The 13,060-nt window shown below is 37.5% G+C and overlaps 1 protein-coding gene across 1 annotated transcript; it reads right to left on the reverse strand.

Moving 5' to 3' along the window:
- Nucleotides 1-234: 234 nt before the first annotated feature.
- On the reverse strand, nt 235-10,324 carry LOC127093952 (uncharacterized). The gene is made up of 7 exons (XM_051032857.1): nt 9,934-10,324; nt 9,671-9,838; nt 8,316-8,532; nt 2,687-2,872; nt 2,492-2,539; nt 843-1,111; nt 235-727 (listed from the first exon to the last, which is right to left on the reverse strand). Exons 1-7 carry the CDS (start codon nt 10,195-10,197, stop codon nt 560-562), a joined length of 1,320 nt encoding a protein of 439 aa, XP_050888814.1. The 5' UTR covers nt 10,198-10,324; the 3' UTR covers nt 235-559.
- Nucleotides 10,325-13,060: the final 2,736 nt, after the last annotated feature.

The raw sequence follows: 13,060 nt of genomic DNA on the forward strand, positions 1-13,060 counted from the left end.
CATAAATGTGTCATCACAATTCGCAACTTCAGCTATCTTGGCTGAATTATATTTCTTTTAATTACACATACTTCAATAATACTAATGATAACCATCAACTACTATTAATTATGTTAAGAAACTAATAAAAATTAAAATGAGTGCAAAAGTTATAGTTCTAGCAGTTAGGAACCACAAACAAGTGTAATAGAAAAGGGAAATGCAGAATACAACTATATATTTACCAACTTTCCATTAAGTAAAGAAAGCAATAGGTCTCAGGAATTCTTAATGGAGAAAAATTATACGGACAATCATTCAGTAAATCATGCATTCATGTTACAACATAAATCCTCATTATGTGTTTTTCATCGCTAATTAACTATTGCAACTATCACTGAATAATTGAGACATTGAGTTGTCAAAAATAAAATTGAGATATTGGGTGATGAGATGTTAAGCATATCTACAGAGGGTTGAAGGAGAGATAAGACTCACATATCAATGAATTCTGCTTCAGTATCTTTAAAAGATCGATTCGAAAATAAAAGGAAGAAAATATCCAAGATACACAACAATGTTAACCATGTCTTCCTCTCCCTCTTCCTCTACCCCTTCCCCTTCCCCTTCCTCTACCTCTACCCCTTCCGCCTCTTCCCGTTTGATAGCTGTCGTCAGAATCCTTTTCATATGTGAACATATTCATTCGAATATTCTCTGCTTCAGATTCACGAGGGGCCCTTTCCACCTAATCAAGACATAAGACATTGAAACAAGTATTGCAAAAGGTAGAATACTGAACAGGAAGAAAACCTGAAATAGCTCAATTCACAAACATCCCTAAAAGAGATTAAAATACAAACCTGAGAATGTTCAAGGTTAAATTGATTTTGAAGCTGCCTAGCAAGATGCTCATCACGGCTAATATTTAGAGCCTCGCCATTATAAGAAGGCTTTACTTGGGTCTGTCTTTTTTCATATTCTTCAAGTGTAAATACAACTTCATCTTCTTCTTGACCCTTTCCCCTATATCTCCGACCCCTAGGATGCCGATCACGCTGATTTGGTTGATTCAGTTTCTGAAGTAATTTTTGGGCAGCTGCTTGATTTTGCACAGGAACAGATTCCACAACTATAACAGTGAAAAAAGTATTAAAAAAATTGATTTCAGCGTTTAAAGTATCATTAAGAGATATTAGAAATTAATTTGTCTACTTTTAGATATAATTTATGGCAACATTTTGTGATCATTTGATGTAGAGCTGTCAATTTAAGGGGCCAATTAATTTAGGCCCCAACCCCCAAAATAAGGGGGCCTAAAAAAATTAAAGAATAGTAAGCCCTCAAATACATAGGCCCTAAAGTTAGATGGGCCCAAAATTTAAAAGAGGGCCATAAGGCCCCAAATAAAATAAAAAAACTTTATTTTGATAATCAAAATAAAATAAATTCAAAATATAAAAAAACAATTTTTAAATAAATAGAGATAAAATTAAGAAAACAACTTACAAGATTTACAAGTTGTTTTCAGCTTATTTCCATAAGCTCACCTGAATAGCTTATAAAAACAACTTATGGCCTATATAAAAATAATTCAACTATTTTATATTTTGTTATATAAATAGCTTATGCATAAGTACTCATAAGATAAACATTTAATTAAGTTGTTTATCCAAACAGGGCCATAAACAACTTAAGTCCCTTCTCACATGCTATAAAATACTGTATTGTGACCTTAATATCTAGGTTTCTGATATCTTGGTGACAACACCAAAATTGCATTTACAGCTGCATATATAGCACAATTTCACAACAATTTTCTGCAACATTAAGACCACAAAGCGCACGCAACATAAAGATTGCAACTTGTATATGATCTATACCAATTTGGTACCTCATAAAGAAGATCAATAACACGCTTCATCTGAGCTCCAACAGGAGCTTTACGTATACTGTTTATATGCTGAAGCCTCTCCGTATCAGTTGAGAATTTGACAGGAACAATTGTTACAAACTCAAGTCCAAATTTTGGGAATAAAATAAGGCCCCTCAATGGGGCCTAAAAAAAATGCATTATATAAAGGGCCTAAAATTTTAGGGCCTAAAATAAATCTCAATGATAAGGGGCTTAATATATTGGGGCTTTAATAGGGCTTAATAATTGGGGCTTTTAAATATAGGGCTTATTTGACAGCTCTAATTTGATGCATGCAGCCCATTCCACGTTGTGGGAAAAGGCATGATAGTTGTTGTTTTCCACCTATTCTATATATGGTTTTTATATTTTGAAAAATCCATTTATTCTCCGTGACTTCACATCTGTATAAAGGGTTTTGAATAAGCTGTGTCAATTCTATCAGATGGAAAGCCGATACCATTCCAAGCAACAAAAAATGATAGAAGAAACAAACCAATCAATCAAATACAAATGAAACTTGTTGTTTCTGGATTTAATTTTAGATGCAACTCAAGATTACTGTATCATTTATACAAAAAGAAGCCAAGGAATCACCTTCTTTTGGCCTTGTACTCGAACTACTAGGTTTGTCTTCAGCTCTTTCTGGATAAAATGAAAAAAAATATATCAATTCCATATGCAACTTACTCTTTCTGGATTTAACTTTAAATGCACCTCAGAAGGCTACATCCCTAGTCATTTATAAAATAAAATAAAAATAAGCAAAAGAAGATCATAGAAAGTCATCACCTTTTGGCCTTAACCCTGAATTACTAGGTTTGTCTTCAGCTCGTTCTGGAGGCAATTTGGATTTTAGATTTGCGTCCACAATATCTTCTTTCAAATTTCGGTCTTGCTGGATGCCAGTTGGCCTCACCTCACCTCTACCAGTACCAGCAATGGGCTTACTACTTCTAGAGTTATTATTTGCATAACCTGCAGGGAGTTCATATTTGTCAACTCTAAGCAAACAATTTTTGTGTTCTGAATTGCAAATAATCAATATTGTATTTAAATGTAACTTTTTATGAACGAAAAAACAGAAGCACAAAAAATAAAAGTAGAAAGAACAAGTCCTCTGCAATAGCAGGGTAGTAAAAATACAATTCGACGACCCTAAAGAGTGAGATATTAATACTCTATTTGTAAGATATGAAAAATAACTGATGCCACTTCTACACCTCAGCCCCCTTCTGAAGTTCCACATTACCCAATACTGATACCTGCCACAAATTCTAACTAACTTCTCTCCAAAATGGATCACTGTTTTTCTTCTTCCTCCTATACACCCTCAACGCCTTGGTCATATCTGAATCTGCAATAACATTAGAAGGTCCAACTTGTCCCATCAAAAGCCTCCAATTCTTTTTGGCTATCATAACTTCCCCTGGATTAACAGCCTTGTTCTCAAGGTTACTCTGAAAATTTGACCTCTAATGAGCCACATGTCTTCCCATATTGTTTCCCCTCAACTAGTTTCCCTAACCATTTTATTCTTCTGCACTATGGACTGCTGTTTGCGGCTATATTCTGCTCAGTGTAAGCATTATACGCACTGCTTGGGCTGCTCACAAGAAAAGCGATGAAGATAAAGTCTAAGCTACTACCATTTCAGTGTGTCCATCGCTTATGGGATGAAATTCTGAAATAATTTTCCAGACAGAACCCTGCTACTAAAATAATTCAGTACAAAACAACTAGTGAATGTTGGGTCCCTGTTATCACTTACAATTGAGCTACGGATCCAGTGAAGCCTCACAATCTTAGCAACAAAAAAAATACTGTTTGAGCAGAAAAGGTGTTGCACAATACTACAAAAAGCCCATATTTTGATAACCTGTTCACAACCACCATTATAGAATCATATACATTTGATTGTTGCAAACCAATAATAAAATACATGCCCATATTCTCCAAAATTGCTCTTAAAATTTTGAGTAACTGGAAAAATTCAGCCGGAAACGTAGTTATGTATTTTTGCTGTTGGAAAACTCCAAATTGAGCTACAAACTTGATTACGGTTTGTATAATTCCTCACCATAACTAGTTAGAAACAAGACAGTGCAAGTTTAATGAACTCCAGCATATGCACCCACTTCTGACAAATGAAATTCAGCTAGCAATTTTGAAATCCACTCAAATTAAGCAGAGATCACCATTCTTAGGATCAAAGTTAGAAGCTAAAACAGTGGCAAGTTTTATACACTCCAGCATAGCCTAACCTAGGCCTTTTAGCAGGATCCAGCACTATTTCCTCCATCATTATTTCTGGATCAACTAACACCTCGTTCTTTAACTGGTTAGCCTTAATCCATATTGGATGCAGCCTGTGACAGAAAAACAATTTATCGTTGCTGACCTCGTTCTCCTTGCAAGACAGCGTAACTGCTGCCCTATTCTCCTCTCTTGGCTTGTATAGTATAATAAGTCAAAGAAACACCCCAAGCCAATCTTGCTGGTTTAGTGCAATGGTCCCTTTACTCTATAAGAAATTTGTGGCTTTGCATCAATTCGGCTCCTATTCCTCTCCTAAAACATCAAACTCCACACAATTTTTTTTTAAAACTCGGGTAAGGTAAAGACTGTAGCGAGCCTCTGTTATATCTGTTTCACTGTTTGAAAGCCTGATTTGCTGCTTCGTTCTCCTTGCAAGACAGCGTAACTGCTGCCCTATTCTCCTCTCTTGGCTTGTATAGTATAATAAGTCAAAGAAACACCCCAAGCCAATCTTGCTGGTTTAGTGCAATGGTCCCTTTACTCTATAAGAAATTTGTGGCTTTGCATCAATTCGGCTCCTATTCCTCTCCTAAAACATCAAACTCCACACAATTTTTTTTTAAAACTCGGGTAAGGTAAAGACTGTAGCGAGCCTCTGTTATATCTGTTTCACTGTTTGAAAGCCTGATTTGCTGCTTTGTTCCACTGGAAATTCCCTTCTTTTAGATGATTAGACAATGGTCGCTTTATTTCCATAGTCCCAAATAAATTTTCAATACCTTCTCTTACCACCTTAGACTGTCTGGATTGGCCAGGTCAACACAACTTTTACCTTTTCTTGTTCTATAAAAACACTATTGGCTGAAATTACTTGCCAATGCTGCACTTCTTCCAATTGGGAAAAATAATCCATTGTAGGACATCTAACACTGTTCTCAAGAGTGTCACTCATATGGTCATGTCAATTCCTACTATATGCAGAACAATCAGTGTTGCCTATGGCGGATGGCAGTCCATGGCGGACAGCCAAATCCCGACATACCAGACAGTTGGTGGGACTGCCATAGCGGATTATGGCAGAAAATTCCGGAAAAGAGGCTGATATTTACCATTGCGGCAAACCAAAACACCACCACTTATATCCGCCATAGCGCCGCCATGGCCGATATTCGATAACACTGAGAAAACAAAAATAAATTTGCACAGGAATAGGTTGGAAGCAGCATTCATAGTGGCTTGAAACAAAGCTGGTGCATTGTTCAATCCAAAAGGCATAGTCAAATATTCTCAGTGAGCGCGATTGGTACAGTGAGCTATCTTATGTCCATCTTCATTGTCCCTGATTTGGTGGTACCCCGGCGTAAATCTATTTTAGAAAAGTGCAGGTCGAGACAATTCATCAATTAATTCTTTAAAATTGGGTGTTTGTTTGGTACAGTGACCTAAGGTGGTAGTCAGAACCACGATCATACAAGTAGGATCGTCCGATTCTAGGATCCTGCTAAGCCTGGCGATTCTGCTAAGGAAAAACTCGGATTCAGTAGGATCGCCGTCCAAACACTCAAAAAGATGTGTTCCTACCGTTTATGGTGTTTCTACCGTTTCTGGCACTTCTTACTGTTTGTTCCTTTTTATTTTTGCTGTACTCTGCCCCATTTAATTCCAATTAACTCCCCATTAACTCTCGATTAACTTCTGAAAACCCTTCCAAATATACCTACTTAATCCCAATAATTATTTAAAATTTCCTAATATAGCCACCAAATCATTTATTTCCTTAGCCACCTATCTATTCAATAGTGGTTTCTTTTCATTCTCTCTCCTTCTCTAACTACCGTTAAAAATACCATCACTCAGTTTTTTATGATCTTATGGTTTTGAATTATGATCTTTGATTTAAGTATTTTGAAAGTGATTTCAATGTTGAAGCTTTTTATATATAAATTTTGTTTTTTATATGCATATTTATGAATAAATATGCAATATATATAAGTTTGCAAAATTTGTAGGATCTTATGATCCGTGTTACGATCCCCGATTCACGATCTTGTGACCCCTCCCCATTCTTATGTAGGATCTCGATTCTGACTCCCTTGTTTGAGGCCCTCTAATCAACACAAACTTCATGCTCCCGTTTTTTTTCACCAATAAAACTAGACTAGAATAAGGGATATTGCTTGGCGTTATGATTTTAGCCCTACACGTCTATTCCACCAATTTTTCGATCTCATTTTCCTACAAAACCAGTGTTTTGAGGTGGAGGTAATCCCTGTGGCTGTTGAAAAAGACATATTAAAACCACTCTAATAGTTGAGTGGAGATGAAGGAGTGCTAAATATCAACTTCCCTGTTTATCAAGAAGACACTTTCTCAGCTAACTTCAATTCTTTTAGCAAGGCTCAATGTAACATTTGAATCCTAGCCAAAATAGAACTCTAATGTAACTCGTTGTCCCCTCTTAATCAAAGAAGATAACTAATGTCTTTCAATTTAGACTTATCCCATGTAGTCTCTAACAGGTCACCTAGAATATGAACTCCGTGAATCTAAAGTGCCAATTGGTTGCACATGAATCCACCATAACCAAGACATTCTTTCCATCCACAATCGCAAGTTCCTTCTCAAACAATCCTTTCCAATCTTAGGGTGGGCCTGGAGGTTTGACCACACTAAGTATTTGCTCTCATCTCGTTGGCATATATACTCTTGATGCGAAAACAAAAATGCCCTTATTAGATGAGATAAAATGAATGGCAAGGAGCGGAATAGAGATTTCATTCCATCGTTTGGATATTTGGATATTTTACGACAGAACAAGACAATTCATTCCGTCCAAATCGGAAGGGAAGAAATATGGTGGTAAGAAATAGAATGGAATTGATACCACTCTATTCCGCTCCATCCAATTTTAACTGGACTAAATAATGAAATTCAATTTTATTTCATCCTGAATATTTCCCTTGCAACTTGACAAGCCCTAGCTAAAATTTGTTGGCCCATTAAAATTTTGATTTCCCGACTTCACTGTATATCCTCAATATCCCAAGCCAACTCAGTAGCACACTTACTACATAGCTCATAGGTATTTTCAACTTTCCAAATTAAATTCCTCTACAAGCACTGCAAAGACAGATTGGCCATCGGTTTTCTAAAGAAGTGAAACCAACTCACACCATCTACTTCCATTCATATAAAGGCAGGTTAGGTTTTGAGCTTAAATATGGTATTTTGAAAGTCAATAGGTTTCTGCTTTGGCAAGCAATTCTCCTGGATCACTCCAGTTAAAGCTTAGAAGTTCAACTTGCTGGAGCTCCTGAAAGAGAACTCATTACCCAAGATCCATATGCATTTAGTGGTTCTGCATTGCTCTTTCCAAAAATTGAATAAATTGATTCAGCTTCTAGGATAAAAATTTAATCATTGATTTCATTTGTTCAAACATGTTTGCCATTTACTCCATCAGTTACTTCATAACCTCATCACCCCCATGAAGCTTTTTAGAATGCTTATCAACAGCCATACAAATAATCTAGCAATATTTTCCCATATGTTTAATACAATCTAGCAATATTTTCTCCCATGATTCAACTCCTTTTCTAGACCCCATCTTCATACAAAAGAAAGAAAGAAGCACAAAATAAAAAACAAGTCGCTTGTATTGACTATCATACAAGAAGCACAAAATAAAAAACAAGCAAAAAATAAATTTTTCGCTTGTATTGAATAAATTTTTATGCTTCTTTCCAAGACGTCAAAGAGACTGATATCCCAATTCTCAACTTGTAAGACTTGAAAATTAACCAATGACATCTACACCTTGGTCCCCTTCCCCCACACCTATCAAATTGTGTACTAATATATGTAATGACTTTTTTTTATAAGTTTTCCCATATATTGCAGCTGAATGTAGTCTACTCCATCATGCAGTCCTAACAAACAAAAAAATCTAAATGGAACTGACCTTAATAGGAGAAAGTTAAAGGTAAGTGACAATCATTAGTGTAAGAACATATAATCACAAATTCAACTATGCACTCAAAATAATAAACATTGCTTGATTGTGGAAAAAAATCACTATATACAAGAGCACCATGTCCGTTTAAAGAAGCAGCACATGCACAAGCAAATAAAAAATAGAGGCAAGATTCTTTTTCTTTTTTACCTGAGATAGATCCAACCTGCAGCTTCACAAATGGAGGAGGACCACCTGAATCACGATCCTCTAGTTGTCTTAAAGATGACCGGGAGAACCCTGAATATTTTTGGTTCATCTGCCATTCTTCATATAGTGATTGAACAACACCCCCTAATACAGTCAATGCTTTTGGATTTAAGCAAGCTATACCACTATGAACCGGAACTTTATTTTCCAAACGAATCTGCCCAATGCAAACAATACTAACATAAATGGTAAAAATGATTTAATAAAACATATAAATACAGATTCACATTGTTTAACATGTATCAGAGGAGAAAAAGCTACCCAATTATATACTTGAGATCTCTTATAAATTTAGTTAACTAAATACTGTTATATACAAATGTCATGTCAATGTAACCATAAAAGAAAACAAGAACAGCTACCAAGCAAATATATGCCTCAAATCACAGCAAATCATGCCACCATAATCTGCATGGCAATATTCATGGTTTTAGTTAGATTTAATTATGAGAGTAAATATTCCAAAGTGATCGTTAGTATTCTTAGACTAAACAACTTCCTAGGTTAGTGCTTATTCATTAAGCTTCAATGTATTTATTTATTGTAACACTATTATAAATACAAGTAGTGTGATATAACTTAAGACACAGAATTTATAGAATTCTATAGTTTTAAATTGCAGCCGTGATTGTAGTTGCGGTTACAGTTACACTTTGAACCTTTATATAGCAGCAGAATGCGACCAATGCAATTGAAACTGTGGATGTGATGACGTTGCGGAGACCTCAAAATTGTTAAAAGCATGATGTTAATCATTTTAACTCTCTGAAAAGCTACTTATAGAAACTATTTGTTATAGAACTGCTAATGAAAACAGAAACAATGTCTTATACACGCCATCTGTCATAGTGTTGCAGCCATGAGGGAATTCACAAGGTTTCACAAAGGATATGCAACCACAAATGAGGCAGCAACATCAAAGTTTGCCACAAACACAACTGTGGTTGCATCAACTGTATTTGGCAATATCAAGGATCCTTCCAGCGATGAAGCACGCAAACTGAAAACTCAACACTAATGCTGACACGTCGACACCAGTACTAATTTGAGAAAATGAATAAATTAAACGTAATCACGGGTGTCAGCATCAGTTCCGGACACTGACACGCCTTTTTTTCAGAGGAATCGGTGCTACAGTCCATTACAACCTTCAGACGTTAGGAATGTATATAAACTTAGGAAGGCACTAAACTCACAGCAAAAGAACCATTAAAACCTTAGCCCACCAGTACTGCAGTCCATTAAAACCTTAGGAATGCACATAAACTCGCAGCAAAAGAACCATCAGGCGTTACCTTAGTACCAGGAACAACATTGTCAGGTATAAACGGAATGTGAGAATATTCCACGGCAGTTATCTCAGAGTGACCATCCGTGAGACACAATCTCAGAACTCTTCGACCACTTGAATTTCTCGAAATGTTATCCACACTGCTCATGGAAATGTCCCTCACCGAAGAAATCTGTTGAATTGAAACCCATAAATTTTGTCTTTAACAAATCTACTCAAAAACTGAATTGCGAAAATTAAAAAGGGATGCAGTAGTAGTAATTTTACCTGAAGAACTTTAGGTCCCTGGAGATAAAAGGAAGGGTTACGAAGAAGAGTTGGTTCGGGTAAGGACTTGGCTCCGATGGATCTGAGGTCGGAATTGAGGAGCTCCGATTCGACGGACTGTAACACCTTGGAACTGTCATCGGCTAATGCAGTTTGAATAACGATGATTGCCTTAAGATCGTCGGTGTCTTCCAAATACCAACCCTTACTTCTTAGGGTTTCTATCACCATTGATGATTCCGAAGCATTCGAACTCCCTTGCATTTTCACTGTTTCAAATTCACGTCAAATTCGCGTCTCTCGGTGTATAGTACTGTATACAGTTTAAATAAAACATTTATATTTAAGAAGGGTGTCTTTGGTTCGAGGGTGATGGAGGGAGGAATGGAGGGATGAAAATTTTTAATTAAATATATTTGGTTCAAATTTGGGGAGATTTGGAGAAAAATAAAATGATATAGTAAAAAATTCTTTATATTTTAAAAAAGTGGATAGTAATTTAGAATGGGGTTTATCATTGTGTGTCAATGCATGTTGTTTATAGTTATAAGGGGGTCGTAAGAATTATTATTGTTGTTGCATTGATTTGTATGTACATGCAACATTGTGTCGTTTCGTTGAAAGATGCATGTTCAGAATGGGGGACTAGTGGGCTTGTCGCAAGCTCACAGGGGGGCTCATGGATTCAGAAGGGGGTACTCGGTTCTAGAGAGAATCAAATGTTGAATCGGTATCACATGCATAAGTGTGACGTTGTGTTATGAGTCGCATCACATATATATGTGCATATTGTTGTGAATGGGTATGATATTATGGTTATGTTGATTGTGTATTGGATGTATGTCATATTGTGTATTTCTCTACATTCTCATTCTTTATATCGTTCATGTTGAAGTTGTTTCTCACCCTTTTGCTTAATGTTGTCCATCATGAACATCTTGCAGATACTCATGAGTAAAGTTGTTGTATGTGGAAGGTGGCTTGTTGGAGTTATTCTTCATTTTATTTATCGTTTTATCTCAATTTAGTGGTTTTAGTGTTCTGGTCTTGTAACACTGGAACAAGGTGTTTGCTATGTAGTTTGAATTAATGTCAAACTATGTTATTTTGTGTTTAATACTTTATTTAAGAAGTATAAATTGAAGTAGATATAATATGATTTTCGTTGCATGTTGATAATTGTTGAATATTGTTGTTGGATTGTCGTTGTTGACACCTTAAATCGTCGAGTAATTATTTTATATAAGTTTTGGGGTTTTGGGTGTGTCGCATTACGCGAAAAACCGGCGGGAAAAGAAAGAAACAACAGAGCCGCCACCGTGCGTTATTTATCCCAAAAGAGGGAAAGGAAACGCTCGAAGTAAACCTGGGAAAGAACATGGTCTCGCGACCAAAGAGGATGGGTTCGGGAGTCGGTTATGCGAAGGGAAGGTATTAGCACCCCTACGCATCCGTCGTACTCGACGGGATCCACGCACAAAAGGAAGGAATATTGGTTGCTAAACACTGCTCAAATACTCACACACACTGGCTGAAAAGAGACAAAAGAGACTGACTGAAACTGACTCGGCAGGATGTCGCACCCTGGGCCTACTTAGTCTATCAGGCATAGACATCAGAGTCGAAGTAGTTCGGACTGGGGAAACGACACATGCTCGCTAGGATATTGCATCCTATGCATACGTATCTTCTCGGATGAGAGAAGAATCAGAGCATTCGTAGCTCGGCTGACACGCACACAAACAAACACAGGCAAAGGCAAACGTGGAGCCTGAATGCCAATCACTGGACTTACATCAGCATCCGAACCAAGACACACGCACACTGGAACCCGAATGCCACTCGATGGTCTTATATCAGCTTCCAAGCACACAACAACACAACAGGTTAATAGGGAGTCGGGGACTCGAGCCTATAACTGTCAAGCACACACACAAAAAGAAAAAGGGCGCCCGGAGAGATCAGCTCAATCTCCTGCCTACATACTTCATCTGGTATGAAGATCAGGGCGATGTAGTTCCCCTACGCAGGGATAAAAGATCTAGCCTAACCAGATAACAGAGGGAGACACAACACTAGGGAGACTACGACTCGAGCCTAGATGTTGTCATGCAAAGTCGTCCCTAAGTTAAGGTTTCTAGCTAACTTGCACAGGAAGCAAGCCTATCCTAATCACGACTTGCACAGGAAGCAAGAAGGGTCTCGATTGCAACTAGGGCAAGAGAAAGGGGAGGTCTCAATCGCAACGAGGGCGAGAGAAAAGAATTAGTGTTAGTTGTTAGTCAAACTCGACGAGACATCGCATCTCGTGCCTACGTATCTCATCTGGACATGAGAATCAGAGTTGCCGTGGTTCGGCTACGGAGGGACAAAGGTCTCGATTGCAACTAGGGCAAGAGAAAGGGAAAGTCTCGATCGCAACGAGGGCGAGAGAAAGGAAAAGTCTCGATCGCAACGAGGGCGAGAGAAAGGATCGCAACGAGGGCGAAAGCAAACAAGGATTAGCCTAAACTAAACCTAACTTGCACAGGAAGCAAGTCTAAGCTAGCCTAAGAAGCAAAGCAAACACAATCACAGATAGCACACACTATATACACACAAGAGGCTCACACAAGGGTTAGGTTTTAGTTGAGGGGTCATATCAACCTCAACAAACAAACCTCTGGAATGGGGTGAAGTGTGCTCTTAACCTTGCCATTGAGGGGCTAAGGTGAAGCAGATGAAAGGAGATGAGGGGTGTGCCTCATTGCTTCTATCCCTGATCAGGGAGAGCATATCAGAAAGTGTGGGAGCTCAGAAAGATGGAGCTCTTTCCACATTATTGACTCGATAGATCTTTGGTTTTTATCTCAATGCTACAACCATGTAATGGGAGCAAGGAGAAGACTCACTGAATAGTAGGGGATAGGTTGCTTATCCCTTTGATCTACCAATTGCCTTACTTGAAGGACTTTTCCTGCTTGGGACAAAATTAAACACACACAAGCATTACCTCTTAAGGAGGACTTCAGACAGTTTGCCCGGCCAAATAACAGGCCGGGTCTCCAGACTACATGAAGAAAAAGTAATTATACCTCAAAAGCAAATTGCTAAATAGCAAAGCAAAGCAAGTTCAAAAGAACTTAAG

Source organism: Lathyrus oleraceus, chromosome 1, assembly GCF_024323335.1.
Source record: "Lathyrus oleraceus cultivar Zhongwan6 chromosome 1, CAAS_Psat_ZW6_1.0, whole genome shotgun sequence".
NCBI lineage: Eukaryota > Viridiplantae > Streptophyta > Magnoliopsida > Fabales > Fabaceae > Lathyrus > Lathyrus oleraceus.

Excerpts from the sequence above, each read along its gene's own strand:
- LOC127093952 (XM_051032857.1), bottom strand. The coding sequence starts at position 10,197 with ATGCAAGGGAGTTCGAATGCTTCGGAATCATCAATGGTGATAGAAACC. Across the intron at positions 9,839-9,933 it reads AGGGACCTAAAGTTCTTCAG|ATTTCTTCGGTGAGGGACAT; the intron begins GTAAAATTACTA and ends TCAATTCAACAG. Across the intron at positions 728-842 it reads TTAACCTTGAACATTCTCAG|GTGGAAAGGGCCCCTCGTGA; the intron begins GTTTGTATTTTA and ends TGTCTTGATTAG.